We start from the raw sequence: 18,731 nt of genomic DNA, 5'->3' as shown, positions 1-18,731 counted from the left end.
AACAGTTACATGAATTCTATGAAACAGAAAGTGCAGTAAGCAATGGATATTTAATGCATTTGCATGAGGAGTTTGCAACAAAGGTGCAGAGAGACTCAAGTCACCTTGGTGTGTTTTCTTCTCTAAACATGCTTTTTGGTATTGCAAACTTATTACTATAGCTAGCTTGCAAGGGCATCCTTAATGACTTACTCAAAGGACAAACTAAAGCTATCAGAAAACCAACAACTTTTAACTTAAAACACACAGAAGCCACAGCATAGAGGGAGTGAGTTTACTGCATAGAATGCAATGCATGATTGCTCAGGGAACAAGCTTTTATGTTGATGGTGCAAGCAGCCCCCCAAAAGGCCTCCTCCCCACGCCCCCACCCCCCAAAAAAAAGTTTAGCTGCTCAGACTAGCAAGTGTCATCTATCCCTGGTAAGGTCATAGAGTCTATAATAAAAAGATCATTTGACACATGGAAAAGCATGATCTGCTGGGAAAGTCAGCATGGCTTTTATAAAGGTAAATCCTTTCTCACTAACCCTTGGAGTTCTATCAGGGTGTGAAAACAGAAAGTGAATAAAGGGGATACAATGAACATCAAATTCCACGCTCCTTTATAACTCCACAGAAGAACCTTTCCTTCAGTACCATAGCAATGTATTTTGACTGGTACTCAAACAGCAGCCTTGATGCTTCCTCTGCCCCCCCAAGAAAATCCAAGTCCAGCTCTTTACCTTTACTCGTCCAAAGTGCACTGCATAAGTTTTCTGTGCAGTGTAACCTACCCCAGCTAAACTAAGGTATCAGATGAAAGAAAAGTGACGAAGTGACAAGAGTCAGAATACTGGCAAGAGGAGAGAGGCCACCAGTATCTCCCTAAATATTATACAGTGAACTCAAGTGCCTAAGATAAGGCTTTGCATTTTAATCTGGGCCTAAAAATTAAGTTAGGGATTAAAACGTTCAACATCCCATTTAGGCTTTTGCAGCTTTGACTCAAACTAGTTCACACTAGTTTACACAAACTCGAAGACCAGGAAGGAATTTTTGTGAAGGACAGTACTTATTTCACACTTATTTCTCTCCCCCATTCTTTTTCTTTACTCCTACAAAAATTGTGTTTTAAAGCAGGGAAGAGACTGCAAGACTGCTTTCCACTGAGGAAGAAAAAAAACCAGGATGTCAAGTGACAAGCTTAATATCTCTGGAAGAAAGTAAAAGAGATCCCCAAGTAGGCTTAATTTTCATGTCATTCCCTCAAAAAATATATATTTGTCAGAAAAACAAGCTTGCTGTACAAAGATCTAGTAGATAATAAACCAGAAGTGTTGCCACTACAGAACATACAACTGAAGAGCAGGTTTTTTTAAAAATTTTAAGCTCAGAGAATAAAGTAGCTCCATACCAAACGGTTAAGAAACCTAAAACACAAATTGGAAGTTTAATAAAGCAACTTATTGATGCTCAAAAGATTCTCCAAACTGGCAAAACTGCACTGACCTACTGCATGTTATTTAAAGCTTTAGAACATGGGGCAGATTCTCAGTCTGATTCCATTCTCCAAGGGAAGTTTAATGCACAGAGTATATCAAGTTTCAGAGAAGACTCATATTAATTTGTCCTTATAATACTTTTAATAAACTTTCCAATGATCCATACAGTCTATTTTATTACATGTTAGACTAGTGTCTAGAATTCAGAAAACCTGTTAAATGCAGAACAACTAATAATCTATTCTATGAGATAAAGCAATTTTTTTGCCTTCTTTGGATTAACTGCACAGTACAGTTTTTAAACTTTTAAAAAAATCAAATAAGATATTTCAGTTATATAAATTTTCAACTTACCTTTTTCCTGTGAATTCTACTTGACCTTTCTTATTGAAGATGAATTTGGTGTCATTATATCCCCATCCATTCCACTTCAGAAGTTCTTGCCTTAAAGGGAGAAAAAGATAAGTGAGAATGTTAGCATATTGTAAGCCCAAAACAATTTGCAGTTATGCGTCTTTGGAAAAAGTCTTATGAGATTGCCAGTCAAGAAATCAAGTCGATATCAAAAGTGCATAGCTTAATAGAGCAAAAGTCATTCAGCAGCCACAACCATTACTCTTTCAGATTGCATCCTAAGACTTGAAAGGTGCTTTATAAAAACAGCCAGCTTAAGTCAATGCACAGTGTACGGTGATATTATCAAATTGGGAAGAGCAATGTTTGAAAGATGCTCATTTTTAAAGCTATACAGAAATAAATACTGACACAAATAGGTAACAGCCAAATGTTTTCAAAATGAAAATGACATGTAGCATTATTATTCTCTGTCAGGAGAATAATTTTTATTTTTTGACATCAGTACTGTATTCCCACTGCATTCTTAATAACATTTACTTGATGAGGCACTTTGAGTCACATTTGGATTGAAAATATATTTTGGAAAGCCAAAAAAAAATCTCAAGAACTGCAGGAATAACATAGCAAATACAACCTGAATCTGTCCTCAAAGTATGCCACCATAAGAAAGGGAATATTAAAAAAACCAAACAAACCCACAACTGCCAATACAACTACTAAACTGAAATACCTTAGGCACAACCATACCAAAACAGAGGAACTCTTAATTACAATAAAGTCATCAGAACTATATCAATGTAAACATATTTAAGACTCAGAGATACACAAAGAGTAATTACACATTAATCTGACTTTTTAAACCATTTGCTGTTTATTTACATTAGAAATTAAGTACTAACCTAAAAACTGAGTTTTAGTTAATAGAAAGGCATCTTAAAGAAGTCTGAAAACAGATTACCTCGCTCCACTATATACAGTGAATATAGCTCTTACTCTTTGACCATATATTGTAAGAATAAGACGATCAGTGGTGACCATTTCATAAAGACCTCATGATTCAGAGAAAGCACCACCTCAAGTCAGTTATAGCTCCAGCATTACATACCAGATAACTGGGTGATTACCAAATACATTCATTATAAAGATAACATTAACATAGGCTGCTGACATATTCAGTGTTGTAATTAGACTTGGCTTAATCAAAATTAATTTTCTTCAAACTGTCTGTACACAAGGTTTTAATCAAACAACCATGGAAATTATTTTATTATAACTGTTTGAATTGTACATTTCAACAAGCCTTTGACAAATCTAGCACTTTAAGCAAACTTTAGAGTGGTTTCAGTACTCAGTAACTGATACAGTTTTATGAAATAGCCAGTCTAACTTGTTCTTCCACATCGATGAACTTATCCTAAATTTTCAGCCAAAATTAAACTGTTTGAGCAGACAGCTGTCCAGATACAGAAGCCCCTGTTTGGCTGCCTCCCCTCTCAATAGACTTGATCTTTACACGTGTCTCAGGGCTTCAACATATAGCCCTCAGAAGAGGGCAAGGATCCACTCATGTTCGATAGCACAGGAATGTCTTGTGCTACTGCATTGACATGACAAATTATGAAAAAGTGTTCTTAATGCATGTTATGCATTCTCACCTATTCTTACATGTATTCCTATATTCTCTATATGTATATTTATGAGTGTTGTGTATTTACAAGAAATTCCACAAAGGCACTAAGTCATACACAGCTGAGCTGCTCCCAGCTGTGAACAGGCAGACACAGAATCTGCCAACTCAAGTGGCATTTATCTTTTTAAACTAAATGTTCCCCTCAAATTCCCATCATTACAGTTCTTAAGGCAAGATTTCTCCCTCTGCTGACTAAATGTAGTATTTCTACATACCTGATCTCTAGTTTGTCAAATCCTGTAAAGTCAGAACAAACCTGATATTAATAACCAAAATTTGAGGGCTCAAGCAGCTTCACCCGCTAATTTAGAAAGGTAAGTCCTCTTCCACAGCAGTGCCAAAACATGTATGCCAAGTACAATGGATGAAGCAGGTTAGAGAAGCCAGCTGCAAAGCTGGAGACAGACAGACCAAGACAGAAAAGACCAGGCTCTAAAGGACATGGTGACATGAGATACACTGATAAAGCACAGCTTTGAAACTATCATTAGCCCTGACCAGTACAGATAGATACTTTCCACAAAATTCAAGGGAGGTACTGTTAATTAAGGCACTGAACAAAGACCCAGATACAAGGTCTTTCTGCTAAGCTGACTGCATTCCCAGTTGTTTGCCTTTTCTAAAGGTCTACTTGCCTAGGTTGGTGTTAAACTACCTGATGCTTTCATCAGGCTTTAAAACACAGAACAGACGTTAAAAGTTTTAATTCTTAAAGAGTTTATTTTCAGATTGACCTATTCCTGAATAAAATAAGTATACAAAGGTTTATTCTGCCAAACAACATAGCTCTTGTTATTGATGTGATGAGAATGAAATTTAAATCTAATGTAAGTTTGCATGTTTGTAGAAGAACAACTGGTTCTAAAATATCTCAGCTGCCTCATAACACAAATTTAGTAGATTCCCCCCACCGCCGCATAATGGCAGTATTATATCTTGTGACAGGTAAACACCACAACAACAAGTTAAGCATTTAATTTTTATATTCAAAACTATATTGAGCAAGTCTGAGGTTTCTGTTTTGGAGACAGGAATGGCTGTTTTTGTAATAAGTCATCTTACATTTATTCTTTCTTTTGTTCCACCATACCAGAGTGCTGCCAGTTTAAAAACAACTGTTTGATTTACTTATTGTAGTTTCTTCTAGTACTTCATGTCTACACACTAAGAACAAGTTAGAGGAAATATTGTATGCGGCTTGCTAAAAAAAGAAGCTAAAAAGACAAGATTTTAAAAGAATGATTGATTAGTCAGCTCTGATTTGTAATTGACATGGACTGCAGCAAAGACCAGGCTGTTTAAGTCTTCTCACAAGAGTTTAGGTACTCCAAAGCACAGTGCACTCTTTTAAAAGAAGTGTAAGGAGAGTAAACGTTTGTTTTATCAGAACACATGTTCCTAGCCTCAACTGTTTCGTTACTCCTCATTTCATCACATTGTAATAAACAAAGCCCCAAGGAATCCGGAAATTGGTGTTCCTCTAGTGTTCTTTCATAGAAAGCTTAAATCATTTAAGGTGAATTAAAGATTCAGGAAGGCAAAGATATTTTACCTATGCTTCTCAATATACACTTTGCCAAATGACGACTCTTATGCAACAGAATACTAGAAGCTATCTCTATTCCAGCTACTACTTCAAAGATAAAAATGAAACTGGTGACAACTGAAGAGACTGCTCTACTACAAAACTGCATGCACATGGCTACTTCCAGGCAGTAAATGAACAAACACTTAAAGGTTTTTTCAAACACTTGAGATGAATCCTTTGAGAAGTATTTTTTGAAAGCTTGCAAAACCAGAAAAAAATCTGCTTCACTATCTAAAAAACCAAGTTAATGAAGGAATCACCTACTGTTTATTTGCTCAAGCAAAATAAGCTTAGCTCCTGGACAATACTGTTTTACTATCACACAGAGAATTTTTAGCAGGCTCTGTAGCAAATACATCAGATAACTGATGAAGACCACTTTTTGGCCTACACCATCAACGCTGCAGACTTGCATTCAGCAGCCCCATCTTGGATATAATCACTACACAGGCATTATGCTTGTCCATCACATTCAGCCTACAATTGATTTTAAATACTTCATGTTATTTGTTCTCTCCTAAGAGGTATAGTAACATTTCAGTAAAGTCTAGTTGGCTGCAACCTGTTACACTACAGATGTCCTTACTTTACTCCAGCTCAAAGTAGCTTCTAGGAAGTCCTAGTAATTAATCTATTGCATTAACAGACCATTCTATTCAGTTTAAATAAACAAAGTTTAAATAAATAGCTATCTATACACACACTTCTTTTCTTGTACATAACAGTTCAGATCTCAGTATATAAAGGAATTGATCTACAGAATTCTCAGTTTTTGCTGTAAACTGCTACTTGCTTTCATATAATAATCTGTATTGTACTTTATAAAATGTAATTTACACTTGTATCTTGTAGCTAAGTTTTTTCCTAATAAAATTTAATGAATTCATATATCCAGTTCAGTTTACTTGGTATCAAGTGATCTAACAATACATACTAAATTCTTACAGATTTCTTACGTGTCATCTGCCTGGTATTCAACTACTTGGAGCTAGATGACAGACAGGAATTGCTATTGCATACGAAGTCACATTTGCCTTCAGATTATGACACTTTCCTTTATCAGGCTAGTGTTTCCATTTGAGAATCTTCACATTGTACCTGTTCCACTACTTCAAGCATTAACCTTGACTAGCAATTAACTGCTTTGAAACAATCACAGAGCCTCCTGTGAACTGTCACACCTTCCTCATTGCAACAGGCTCTTAAATATTCTGATTTGTTAGGACCCTCTTAGCAGCGGTACCAGCCCTTTCCTTCTTTGCCCTAAGTTTCCACCACCTTACACTTAGAAGTCTGCTATACCAGGATTCGGTTTGGTGTCAAGTGTGCTTAAACACTGTTGTCTTAAGAGTTGAGTGTTTATAATAAATAAAGCTTGCTCTAAGTATTGGTGGTAAGATATGAAGCCTCTTTGACATTGGCTGTTAAATTCAAATAGTATCAACTCTAAGAGAGTTAATTCATGTTGCTAATTCATATAGTCATAATCATTACCAGTACTACAGCAGGAGTCTATATAAAGGTATGGCAGTATTAACACATTACCCTAACCTGGTTGTTAACTCGATACAGATCGGGTAGGTGGCTATACACTCATTCCTTAGTTTACCCTGGGCAACAGTATGCCCATAATAAAAAGGTCTCTCTTCATCCCACAGGAAAGAAGCTTCTCCACAAAGAGATAGGAAAAAAATCAGGAATTCCTGCCCTGCTCTCTCTTGTTCCAAGACAGAAAAATTTTAAGCCTATGAACTACTCAATCAACATTTAGTTACACACAATCAATACTCCCTTCTAACAAGGGCCAAATTGTTTGAAGTTTGATTTGAGTAAGTGATAATACAAGCAAGATTAACATCAGTGCATGCTCCGCCTCTGAGGCACTCTTACTTTCTAGCATACATAATTACTCTGGTACAACGGTGTTCTAGGGAATTGTAACACCTTACTCTTTTCAGAATCATTTAGGTTGGAAAGGACCTCTAAGATAATTGAGTCCAACCATAAACCTAGCACTGCCAAGTCCCACTATACCATGCCCCTAAGCACCACATCTACATGTCTTTTAAATTCCTCCAGGGATGGTGACTCAACCGCTTCCCTGGGCAGCCTGTTCCAATGCTTGACAGTGAAGACATTTTTCCTATTATTCGATCTCAGCCTCCCCTGGCACAACTTAAGGTCATTTGCTCTTGTCTTATCACTTGTTATTTGGGAGAAGAGACCAACACCCACCTCGCTGCAACCTCCTTTCAGGTAGCTGTAGAGAGCAATAAAGTCTCCCCTCAGTCTCCTTCTCTCCAGGCTAAACCACCCCAGTTCCCTCAGCTGCTCTTCAGACTTGTTCTCTAAACCTGTCAACAGCTATGTTGCTCTTTGGACACAGTGTCCAAAGCAATACAGGTTAAACACTTCATGTACTTAATCTTCAAAATAACTATGTAAGTTTTTAACTCAAGTCTCACCAGCAAAGTGAGCTTACTGATAACCAGTCAACAAAAGTCAACAGTATAAGAGTTCAGAAAGAGTAATTTCAAGGAAAAGTTGTTTTCCGAACTCAATTTTTTTCTTTTAGTAAGCTCTTCATGTCATAAAGAATATTAACCACAGCATGACAGATTCTGATTATTAACACGCTTCACTGACGAGACACCAGGTGGTTAACATACACCACAACATATTAAGTCTTCCACTGTCCTTATGCAAGTCACTTTAACCCATATAGTAAGCTTAATAAATAAGACAAAAACTGGTAGAGCAAGACACATGAAATCAGGGGAAGGGGGATACAATCTGTTTGGTGGTCCAGTAGTCCACGACAAGGTCATAGGTGATGGGGATCTCAGTCCAGCTGAGAGGGAGCTCCACTAAGTTACTCCCATTCTCCAATTTTATAGCTGATGCAAAGTCCCTAGTCCTTACATATCTTTGTACCCAGAGTCTTAATCACCACAGCACACCCTGCTATGACTTTTAGAGCTGAACAGGGGCTGTATGGGTAGATAAATGAGGGGAAAGAGGAAGGCAGGCCTCATGGTTCAGCAAAAATGTTCATGCTCTATAATTCAAAAGAACACCACAACTAAACCCTCAACCATGAGTTGTGCTTGTGATTAGTGTTTAGCTATGAGTGGGTGACAGCTCCTTGATTAAGGTTAAATACTTCCTTCAGGGTTTTTGTTAGAAACTGTCTAGGCTCTTGACATAAGTTTAGGCCTAATTTTCTGGCCACTCACAAGCAGCGTAGGGAGTGGCAGAGGCATATTATTGGAGTCTGCACAGTTGGGGCTGTGGGGCTAAGCTAGGGGTGACTACCAAGTCTTCACCTAGTTCTGCCCCTCACCTTGGCCTCATCATGGCATCTCCCTCTTCAGCAGACTCTTGACATTAGTCTGGCACCAGGATTGGGACCCCACACTTCAGCACACCCATCATCCTGTTAAGGCTTCAACACACATTGCAAAACTATGATCCTCACCTTCCACTGCAACACTGAATTAAAACACAAAATTCACGCCAGGAATGCCACCAAGAAATAATACCTCTCCATTTTTATAGTGCCTAAGGCTTGCCTCAAGAGGATACTCTTCTAAGAATAGAGTTGCTTGTCTTTTTCAGGAATTTTCCCATCTCAATAACTGTCATTTTAAGAAGCAGGAAGCATATTGCAATCTTTAGACACATCAATTTGCAAACACACTGTTTATCCTTCAGGGTCTTTTTTTTTTTTGAAACAGGGACAGTTAGATGAGCACCCACAGACTCTCAGTCAATCCCAAATATTCTCCTTCCTCCTCTCACTGGTGATGAAAAATGTGTGGATAAGATCCTTAGCAGTTTGTTCTTTGAACTATGTGCTGCTTTTGGCTAGGATAGAGTTAATTTTCTTCATAGTAGCTAGTATGGGGCTATGTTCTGGATTTGTGCTGGAAACAGTGTTGGTAACACAGGGATGTTTTAGTTACTGCTGAGCGGTACTTACACAGAGCCAAGGCATTTACTGCTCCTCACACCACCCCACCAGCAAGCAGGCTGGGGGTACACAAGGAGTTGGGAAGGGACACAGCCAGGATAGCTGACCCCAACTGACCCAAGGGATATTCCACACCATATGACACCATGCTCATCATGTAAAGCCAGGGGAAGAAGGGGGGACATTCAGACTGATGGCATTTGTCTTCCCAAGTAACCATTACACATGATAGAGTCCTGCCTCCCTGGAGATGACTGAACACCTGCCTACTGATGGGAAGTAGTGAATGAATTCCTTGTTTAGCTTTGTTTGTGCACATGTGCGGCTTTTGATTTACCTATTAAACTGTCTTTATCTCAACCCCTGAGTTTTCTCACTTTCACTCTCCTGATTCTCTCCCCCATCCAACCAGGGAGGGAGGGAGGGAGCAGCTGCATATGGCTTAGTTACCAGCTGGGATTAAACCACAACAAACTACCAACAAGAAAGCCATGTTTCTGCAGGCCACTGTCTAGTGGCTACTGGATAAGCAGCCAGAAGAAAAATTCTGTGATCAGAGCCATACAGCTAAACTACTGCAAAGGGTTTTTTTCATCATAGGGAGTCTTCTGCTTTGCAGAGGAAATGCAACATGAGAGTGCACCTAAATCTGGTACAATAATGTCTGTAGCTTTGACACCATTTCAAACACTACAGCAAAGATGCAACAAGCATAATAAATGAAAATTTTGCTTAAGATCTTTCAGCTGTAGCTTTGCTAGAGAAAATTAAAGTAATAGTTCAAAAGAGGCAGAAAAGCTGAATCATCATACAGGGGGCAGTAAGGAAAAACTGCCTGCATCTGGAGTTTCCTAATATTGCTGATAAAAGCCATGCGGTATCACTGTACCCGTCTATAGGTCAGTTATTTTTACATTTTTCAATCAACTTTCTAGGTCTTATGAATACATCAACCAGCTCCAGATTAGCTGGAAGTCACTAGAACAGGACTCAGGCGTTCATCACTCGCTGCCTCCAAATCAGTATAGGCAACAGAGCTGTCCTTCTCCCCCATTCCTCCCTTTAAAACCTGGGTATTATCCTCAGATACAAGCTCTACCTAGATCCTCTTATCCAAGCTGTATTTACATACCAGAATTTTCACATGCAACATCTCAAACATATTTCAATCACATCTCAGATGTTAAAAGGAAATGTAAGACAGATGCAGCTCCGTTTAAGGTTCTTTTGTTTCTATACATACAAAAAGGCTGGGCTCTAGCTACATCAAGACATTTGTACCTATGGCATGGACCAAGCTTTCCAGCAGCTCCCTTACACCCACAGCAAAGCGTCTAGCTACTGTATCATTTTAATCATAAGCTCCTTGAAGCAATACAATTTTTATTCTTAATCCAGAACAAGTTATTTAGAGTGAAAATACCAATCTGTTATCCTATAGCAAATCCTAATATGAGAAAGCAACGTCAATAACTTGTAGAAGTAGAGGTGCTAAGTACACTAAACCTATGTTTCCACAGAGAAGGAGCTATCCTTCAGGTCACATGCCTCTTCTCAAAAGCCTGCTTCCCCTGCTCTTCAAGGATGAAATAACTGGCTGTAGAAATTAGGCAATAATCCATCTGAAATAAATCACTGAAACTAGCTAAACTTCCCACCCTCCCCCCAACAGTGATTTTTTCCTAAATTCAAAACACAGAAAAACTCAATATGGAAGGCAGCAATTTTGGGATGACCAGTGAGGTATTTAACACACCTCCTGCAAGAGCATCAAATCCCCCTCAGTGAGAACTAAAGGCTTTCCAAGTTGTTAATATTTGACTACATGCCCATGACATCCCAGCCCTCCCAAAGCAAGCAAGCTCAGCTTGTGGCCCTGGGCTTGTTAGAAAAAGTGAGACTGTGTCTTGTTCTCTTCTTGAAAAAAGGCTGAGAGCAAATCATGGGCTGAATGGATTTTCCTTAAAGGAGCAACAACTCTTTTAACCACTACTTGCCCTACTTCTTTACCACCTCCATACACTAACACACCAGTCCCTGTACACAACTCCATGGAGAGCAGTAGGATGTTTATAACCTAAGCCTTAAAATGCTCTTACAGGACAGCAAGCCAACACACATATAGAAAATCCACATGCAAGAAAGGGGAAATCACAAAATAAGTCCACCCCAGCAGAGAGGTGGGCCTCATGATGATAAGTTACATGAAACTATATCATGGTATTTTAATTGTAACATTTAAGAGAATCTACTAGAAAGATAAATTCAAGAGCCAGTGAAACAACTTTGAACTAGACAATTTGACTGTCTTCCCTTGGTCTCATATGACCTGAGAGTCTTTACTATTAAATACCTTAAGAAACAGAAAAGGTAGTTAACATGCTTAGAACTATTCATTTCTAAGTAACTTGAGTTAGAGCCTAATCTATGAGTACATCTGTGTCAGCATTTACATAAGGTGAACGCTTCACATGCCTGTGAACAGGGTAGGACTGAAACCCCACATAAAAACCTTGCTCCTCACACGTGCTGCATTCTTCATTAATGCGGCCTCAAAGTATTTTGCAAACGTTGAACGTCTGTTCCAGTTATCAAGGTGACTGTGAATGACTTTCCATTTTAACACAACTCCACTTACTACAGCAACAAGTAAGAGGCTGCAGACCGCCTTCCTTCGGTTCCATCCGGTCCCTACAGCGGTGCATCGCTTCAGCACGCTTCCCGCCTTAGGGTTCGCCTCGTTCGCCTCCTTCCCCCCGTCGCTGCCCTCCCGCCACCTCCCGGCCCGGCCAGCCCCGCGGGGAGGCCCCGCCAGCCCACGCCCGCTCCCAGGCGGGAGCGGAACCGCCCTCGGCCGGCACACGGCGCGCTAGCGCCGACCCGCACCGAAAGCCGGCCGCTCCGGGGGCCCGCTGCCCCGCGGGGACCCCCGCCCGCACCCACCGCTTCTTCGGGATGGAGCCGGAGGCCGGCCCGGCGGAGTCCCCCTGCGCTTTGCAGGGACTCGGGGAAAGCGCTTCCCGCTCCGGAGCCCTCGGCGAGCCCCGCAGGTGCCCGGAGATGATGCGCAGCCGTCGCCGGGCGGAGGACGGGGAGCCGCCGCCGCCACTTCCCGCCGCCTCCGCGGCCGCCATCGCACTTCCGTGTTGTGCCGCCGATCGCCGCCGGGTGAGAGGTCGGGGGAGCGGAAGGCGCCCTCCGGAGCGCCCCTCATATGGGCCATCCCGGCATGCACCGCCGCCCGCGAGCCACTGCCCCGCCCCGCGGCCCCGTGAGGCGGGCGGGGCGCTCCCGCCGCCCCTTACCCCCGCGGCTAAGCTGAGCCGAGGTAAGCCCGGCTCTCCTGGCCTCAGGCAGCAATGGAGAGGAGGAACGAGCCGCCGGAGCTCCGAGGCCCGTTCCCGCCAGCAGTCGCACAGCCCCCCGGAATAGCTGCCTGCCTCAGCAGTTCTGGGCTTACATGACTAAACAAGGGAGAAAAAAGGCTTTATTGGAGGTTCTCACATCTTGTGTTATAATTACCGGCCTTTTAGATGTCTACATAGATTTGAGAGAACAGGAAGGTGCGTGTTCCTTGAAGATGAGGATTGCCTAAGTTAATGATGAAATGCTAATTAACGGCAATGACATAGATGGGTTACTTAAGAGATAGATTGGTGAGGTGGCAAATAATCCTACAGGAGTTACAGATTTTATCGTCACTGTTGATAGGGACACAAGGCCGTGGTGTCAGGAGTTACAGATTTTATCATTGTTGACAGGTACACAAGGCCCCCTCTGCTTTGTCCTAGTGAGGCCATATCTGGAGTGCTGTGTCCAGTCCTGGGCTCTCCAGTTCAAGAAAGACCAAGAACTACCAGAGAGAGTTCAGCAGAGAACTACCAAGATGATCTGGGACTGGAGCATCTCTTACGAGGAAAGGCTGGGACACCTGGGTTTGTTTAGCCTGGAGAAGGCTGAGGGGGAATCTTATTAGTGCTTATGAAAGGGTGAGTGTCAAGAGGATGGGGCCAGGCTTTTCAGTGGTGCCCAATGACAGGACAAGGGGCAACAGGCACAAGCTGGAACACAGGAAGTTCCACCTAAACATGAAAAAAACTTCTTTCCTGTGAGGGTGGCAGAGCAGTGGAACAGGCTGCCCAGGGAGGGTGTGGAGTCTCCTTCCCTGAAGACATTCAAAACCCACCTGGATGCGTTCCTGTGCCCCCTGCTCTGGGTGTGCCTGCTCAAGCAGGGAGGTTGGACAAGGTGATCTCCAGAGGTCCCTTCCAACCCCTACCATTCTGAGTCTGTGGTTCTGTGAGTGGAGAACTGCTGAGCCAGGTGCCTCTGCCCGTGTAACTTGGCTGTTCTTCCCACAGCGGGCATTGCTAGTAGAGAGGCTCCAGGCTCCCAATGATCTGCTGTCTCTGATAAAACCACACCACAAAATGAACGCAGACTGACTGGTGGGAATATATCCCTTCTGTAGCTGGGACAGCCATTGCTGAGTACAGAACTGTCAAACCTGACCATGTTTGAGCCCTGTGGGGACAGCTAGGATTTACCATGTAGCATCACTTTGAAGAGGGAGAAGAACTGGGATTCAAGGGGAGACACAGAAGTGATGCCAACTCCAGGTGCTGTCTGCTACTAGGACCAGAGTGCTTTGGTCATCTTTGAATTTCAACTCAGAAAAAGATGTGGAAACTGGAAAGATTTTAAAGGAGAACAGGTGAGAAGAGGGCTTTTTTCATCAGAAAATGAAAAAAGGCTGAACAAACTGAGTCCAGACTGCTATGAAGTGAAAGGGAGCAGCGTCCCCTTCATGACCCAGCAACGCTGGTGACAAGTAACAAGCTCAAACTGCAAGATATAGCTTCCGTATTAGCATTAGACTACTTTCTAATGGCAGTAAAAATGAACATACATCTATCAGAAATGATATTGTTAGAAGCAGTTCTGCTCAGGGCAAATTGATGGGCTAGGTGACCCACTCAAATTAATTCCAACTTTTTTCTGTGTGACGTGAAATACCTCAAACTATTGAAGCCTACTCAGTTCTCACACAGGACCTACATTCATGATCAGCTTTTACAGTTGGATGGCACTGACCAGCTTTTTGGAAGTCTTGAAGTGGAATATTAATATCATTGAGATTATTAATACCTTTGTAACGACATTTTGCCTGCCATTGTTGATTTAGTTGTTCATTCCTTCCTCATACACCCCTATGCTTGTTATGTCATGTATGTGAAACAAAATTCATTAAACTCTTACCCTCTTCCGAATCTCTTTCAGGGACCTATTTCTCCCACGGTACTTCAACATGATACCTTTCCATTAGCTAAGCAACTAGCAGAAAGTTCTCCAGGGAGCAGCATCTAGCCAAGAGGTTCTCCAGGGAGCAGTATGTAATGCACAAGCAGTGAGACTTCAGTTCAGTTCCCTACTTTGTGTGCAACACTGGTGCCTCTTTGAGTCATGGCTCCCCATATATAACCCAGGGATAACAGGATCTCCCTAGAGAGACTGATTTGAAGATAAATACACTAAGGACTGTGTGACAATGTAGGATCAACCCCTATAAGACCTACTGATGAAAAGCAGTACATAAAAGCCACACAGATATTATTACTATTTGTTTTGCTTTATTCTCACTGTTGTTAATTGATTTTATGCCCTTTGTGTACTTTGACTAGAAAAGAGTCTGTAATCTTCCTGGGGCAGAAATTGCACTAGTTGCAGTGGGGTCTCAGCTTTAGGTTACATTTCTGGTAGTACTGCAACATAAACAGCTGTTCTGGCAGTTTGATAGTTTGGTTATGGAGTTAAATTCCCCCCCTGTGAATAATTTGTATACTACTTTCTGGATTAACTCATGCATATCCACATTTAAGTGTCTGCTGCTGTGGAGGCAGTCTGTAGGGAACAAACATGGGTCTCTCGACTGAGTTTCCATTCACAGTGTTTACCGACATTCTGGATATAGCTGGGGGGACTTTAAGTCATAGTTATCTAAGTCTTTCCACATTGCTGAACACTGGCAAAGAGATGCTAGATTCACTGTAGTAGGCTTCAGATTTTCCTAGAACGTTTCTTTGTACCACAGTCAATCTGGGAACAATAATGAGACCATTGCTCATTTATTTGATCCTAATCATAGAGGTTCTCAGTAAAAAATTGAATTCGGCTAGTACCTGATAAGCAATATTTGTCACCACCTCAGAACTTAATTCTCAAAAAAGTTCCCAATTAGTTTTCAAGTGTGTATGTGGCTGGAGATTTAACTGGGGATAGTAGAGGCATGGTGGTATGGTTTAGAAACCAGTGAGAGCCCTCGTCTTATGCGGAGCAAAGGTATAGCTAACACCTGGGGCACAGCAACCCTGGATGTACCTACAGCCTGGGGAATGAGGCTGGAGAGCAGCTCTGCAGAGAGGGACCCGGGGGTTCTGGTTGATGGCAAGTTGAGCATGAGCCAACAATGTGCCCTGGTAGCCAAGAGGGCCAACCATGTCCTGGGCTGATTCAAGCACTGCATTGCAGCCAGTCGAGGGAGGTGATTGTCCTGCTCTACTCTGTGCTGGTGCGGCCTCACCTTGGAGTGCTGTGTGCAGTTTTGGGTGCCATAGTATATTAAGGATACAAAGCTACTAGAGAGTGTCCAGAGGAGGGCCATGAAGTTGGTGAAGGGTTTAGTGGGGAAGATGTATGAGGAGCAGCTAAAGTCACTTGTTTATTCAGCCTGGAGAAGAGGAGACTGAGGGGAGACCTCATCGTGGTCTACAGCTTCCTCACAAAGGGAGGAGCAGGGGCAGGCGCTGATCTCTTCTCTCTGGTGACCAATGACAGGACCCGAGGGAATGGCAGGAAGATGTGCCAGGGGAGGGTTAGGTTGGATATTAGGAAAAGGTTCTTCACCCAGAGGGTGGTGGAGCATGGGAACAGGCTCTCCAGGGAGGCAGTCGCGGCACCAAGCCTGGCGATATTCAAGAAGCATTTGAGAATGCCTTCAGAGATACGGCATGAATTTTGCGGTTGTCCTGTGCAGGGACAGGAGTTGGACTTGATGATCCTTGCAGGTCCCTTCCAACTCAGGACATTCTATGATTCTATGATATTTTCAAAAAATATGTCTAATTGATTCATATCAAGTCTATCTAATACGTAGAAGTGCTGAAAAGAAACTTAGGAAACACAACAATTTTGAAAGTAATATGGTTGTGACACCAAAGAGAACTGATTTAAGTAAAAATACTAGTAGATCTACAACATGGTAGTTTGAAGTACGCTAATTGCTGCCGAGCCAAAGCGGCAGCATTCGCCATTCCATGAGCTGTCCTTCTCACATACCAGAGTGCATCTGCAAGCGTGAGTGAGATGCCAGCTCACTGTGACACTCCTCATGTTACCAAAGACGTGCATTTCCAGAACGCTGCACACTGGCATTTTCAAGAAACATAGTTTTAAAGAGAGTTTGCAGTTTAATGCAAAACAAAGTAGCCAAAATTCTTTAAACTTTCAGAGAGGTCTTCATAACAAGGTGTCTCAGAGCTCTGTTACACAGTAGTCCCATGGGAGAGCACAGAGGGAACGTGCTGCTCAGGAAAAATGCTACACTCTTGGGCAACCCATACACAGGCTGTGAAAAGAAAATACTCTTCTGATAAATTTCCTTGCCTTGAATGAAGTTCTTCAACAGATTGTTTAAAGTCACCTAATTTAGCATGGGAGCCCTTGAGATGTACATATCAGATGTGGAAAACTAATTGATGGGATACACATTCAGCCTTAGAAGCTTCAGCAACTTACAAGTTGCTGAAATAGTACCTGAACACACATCTGGAAGAGAATGTAGAGTACTATATTCAATTTAAACTGTAAAAAGAATTTTGATAAATTTCAAAGAAGTTTTATTGAAACCTGAGGAACTTCCTGGTCCCAGTTGAAATTAGCAGGGATTGCCAGTGCTGTACTACATGTCTGTGCTGTTCCTTTACTGACTAAATAGCAGAAAAAGGTTGTGGGATTTTTAAATTTATTTTTCACTTTTAAAGTAGCACAGCTTTGAGTTATAATTCTTAATTTACCTCACTGTTTCTGAGGACAACAGAAGAACATTGTCGTCATAGTAGCCAAAGAGAAAATGAACACAAAGAGTCCTTTGCTTTCTAGAAAGATGGGAGATGTGAAACTAATTTTTTCGAGTCTTCATTTCATGGCACTACTTGCAAGGTTAAACCAGAAGGAAACGCCTACTTGAATAAGGGGTGCTTTAGACGTTCTTGCTTTCTCCAGTTCAACTACTATTCAGAGTAGTGATTGACACTAATATATTAGAACACTTTTGTTCTGTAATGTTGGACAAAAAAACACCACCTACAGAACGGGTGGGGTTTTGGCCACCATAGGTACAGGATGGGTGTGGGACATCCACAGCTGAATCACGGGCTCAGAAGAAGCTGATGAGGCAATAAAAGGGGAAAAAGGGCATAAGCCCTTGAGATCACCTCTGGATTAGTAAAATTTTTGCCAGAGGAAAAAAAGAAAAAGAAAGCTTACACCCTTGCATGAACGTGTCATTCAACACCAAGTAATTAATGCTCTGGGAGGAGTTTTGTTGATACTTGATTGGGCCAAGATATTTTCCTGAATGGAGCCAATTTGTCTAAGACCTACTTAAGCTTTGTGCCATTTTTACAGAGTCGGCAGAGACCCTGGGGGAAAGGTGCCACATCCACCCATCCACTGACAGCTTATGGCAATATGAGGCTCAGCTTGCAGGCCTTGGTGCCGCAGAACGAGAAAGGCCCAGGTCTCAGAGCTTACAGCTAGGGAGGAGCCTGCAGGACCTCAAGCTATTGGCAAGGATCAACCTGGATTTGTAAAGGATACACAAGGGTAGGGGAAACTGAACCTAGGAAAAAGGTGATAAAAGCCTGCAGAGTATTGGCCATGAATGAAACCTCCTATCTAGGGATGTCCAACTAGAAGCTGACCTTTTTTACATGGAAAGGTTAGTGGCCAGTGTGTTCTCTCTTTAAACATGCAAAAAATATAGATATTTTTGTACATTGTGGTCAACTCTCTCTTGGTAGAGAGAGAAGATATCAAAGAGAATAAACTATTTCAGTTTTCAGTCAACAGTATGATCTGAACAGTTTAGAAATGCTAGAGCTTAGAAGCAAGTCTGTGTCTGAACAAGAGCTGATCACTGAGAAGCAAGCACTAAATCCTTGTCTGTAGTACATTAAAGAATGCATATCGACTCCTCTGTGAAACTGCTGTGACTTCACTAAGCCTTCTACTTGTGCCCCAAGGTGAGTTATTAGTAATATATTATTATTATTATCATCATCATCACCTCTGTACTAGTAATAACTCCAGATCTGACTTTTCCGTATATCACATTTTGCATGAAAGAAAAATACCTGCTAAATTGTTAGCTGTATGCACAGGTGAGTTTGTGCATCCATCAGTTCAAGGTTAGCCTTTGCAAACTGAATAAGACACATTTCTGTTTGTTTCTTCTGATTACTTCTGGTAGTAAAACCAGTTAAACTCTATCACTGGTAGCAATAGTGGCAGATATGTTTATGTACATGCTTCTCAGGTTCCCAGTGAACTCATTTCACAGTCTTCATTCTACTGTAATGAC

The 18,731-nt window shown here is 41.7% G+C and overlaps 1 protein-coding gene across 1 annotated transcript in view; it reads right to left on the bottom strand.

Annotated features, from left to right (window-relative positions):
• AGPS (alkylglycerone phosphate synthase) overlaps positions 1 to 12,330 on the bottom strand; it is a 57,340-nt gene extending 45,010 nt beyond the window's left edge. The window contains exons 1-2 of the mRNA XM_075093580.1: positions 12,035 to 12,330; positions 1,838 to 1,927 (exon numbers count right to left, since the gene is read on the bottom strand). Coding sequence (XP_074949681.1) covers positions 1,838 to 1,927; positions 12,035 to 12,225 — 281 coding nt within the window. The 5' untranslated portion in view covers positions 12,226 to 12,330. The remainder of the gene's footprint in view (positions 1 to 1,837; positions 1,928 to 12,034) is intronic.
• Between the last annotated feature and the right edge of the window lie 6,401 nt (positions 12,331 to 18,731).

Source organism: Phalacrocorax aristotelis, chromosome 5 (assembly GCF_949628215.1).
Source record: "Phalacrocorax aristotelis chromosome 5, bGulAri2.1, whole genome shotgun sequence".
NCBI classification, from domain to species: domain Eukaryota; kingdom Metazoa; phylum Chordata; class Aves; order Suliformes; family Phalacrocoracidae; genus Phalacrocorax; species Phalacrocorax aristotelis.
Note: the sequence above shows the minus strand (reverse complement) of the source record. Positions and strands in the feature narration are given on the sequence as shown.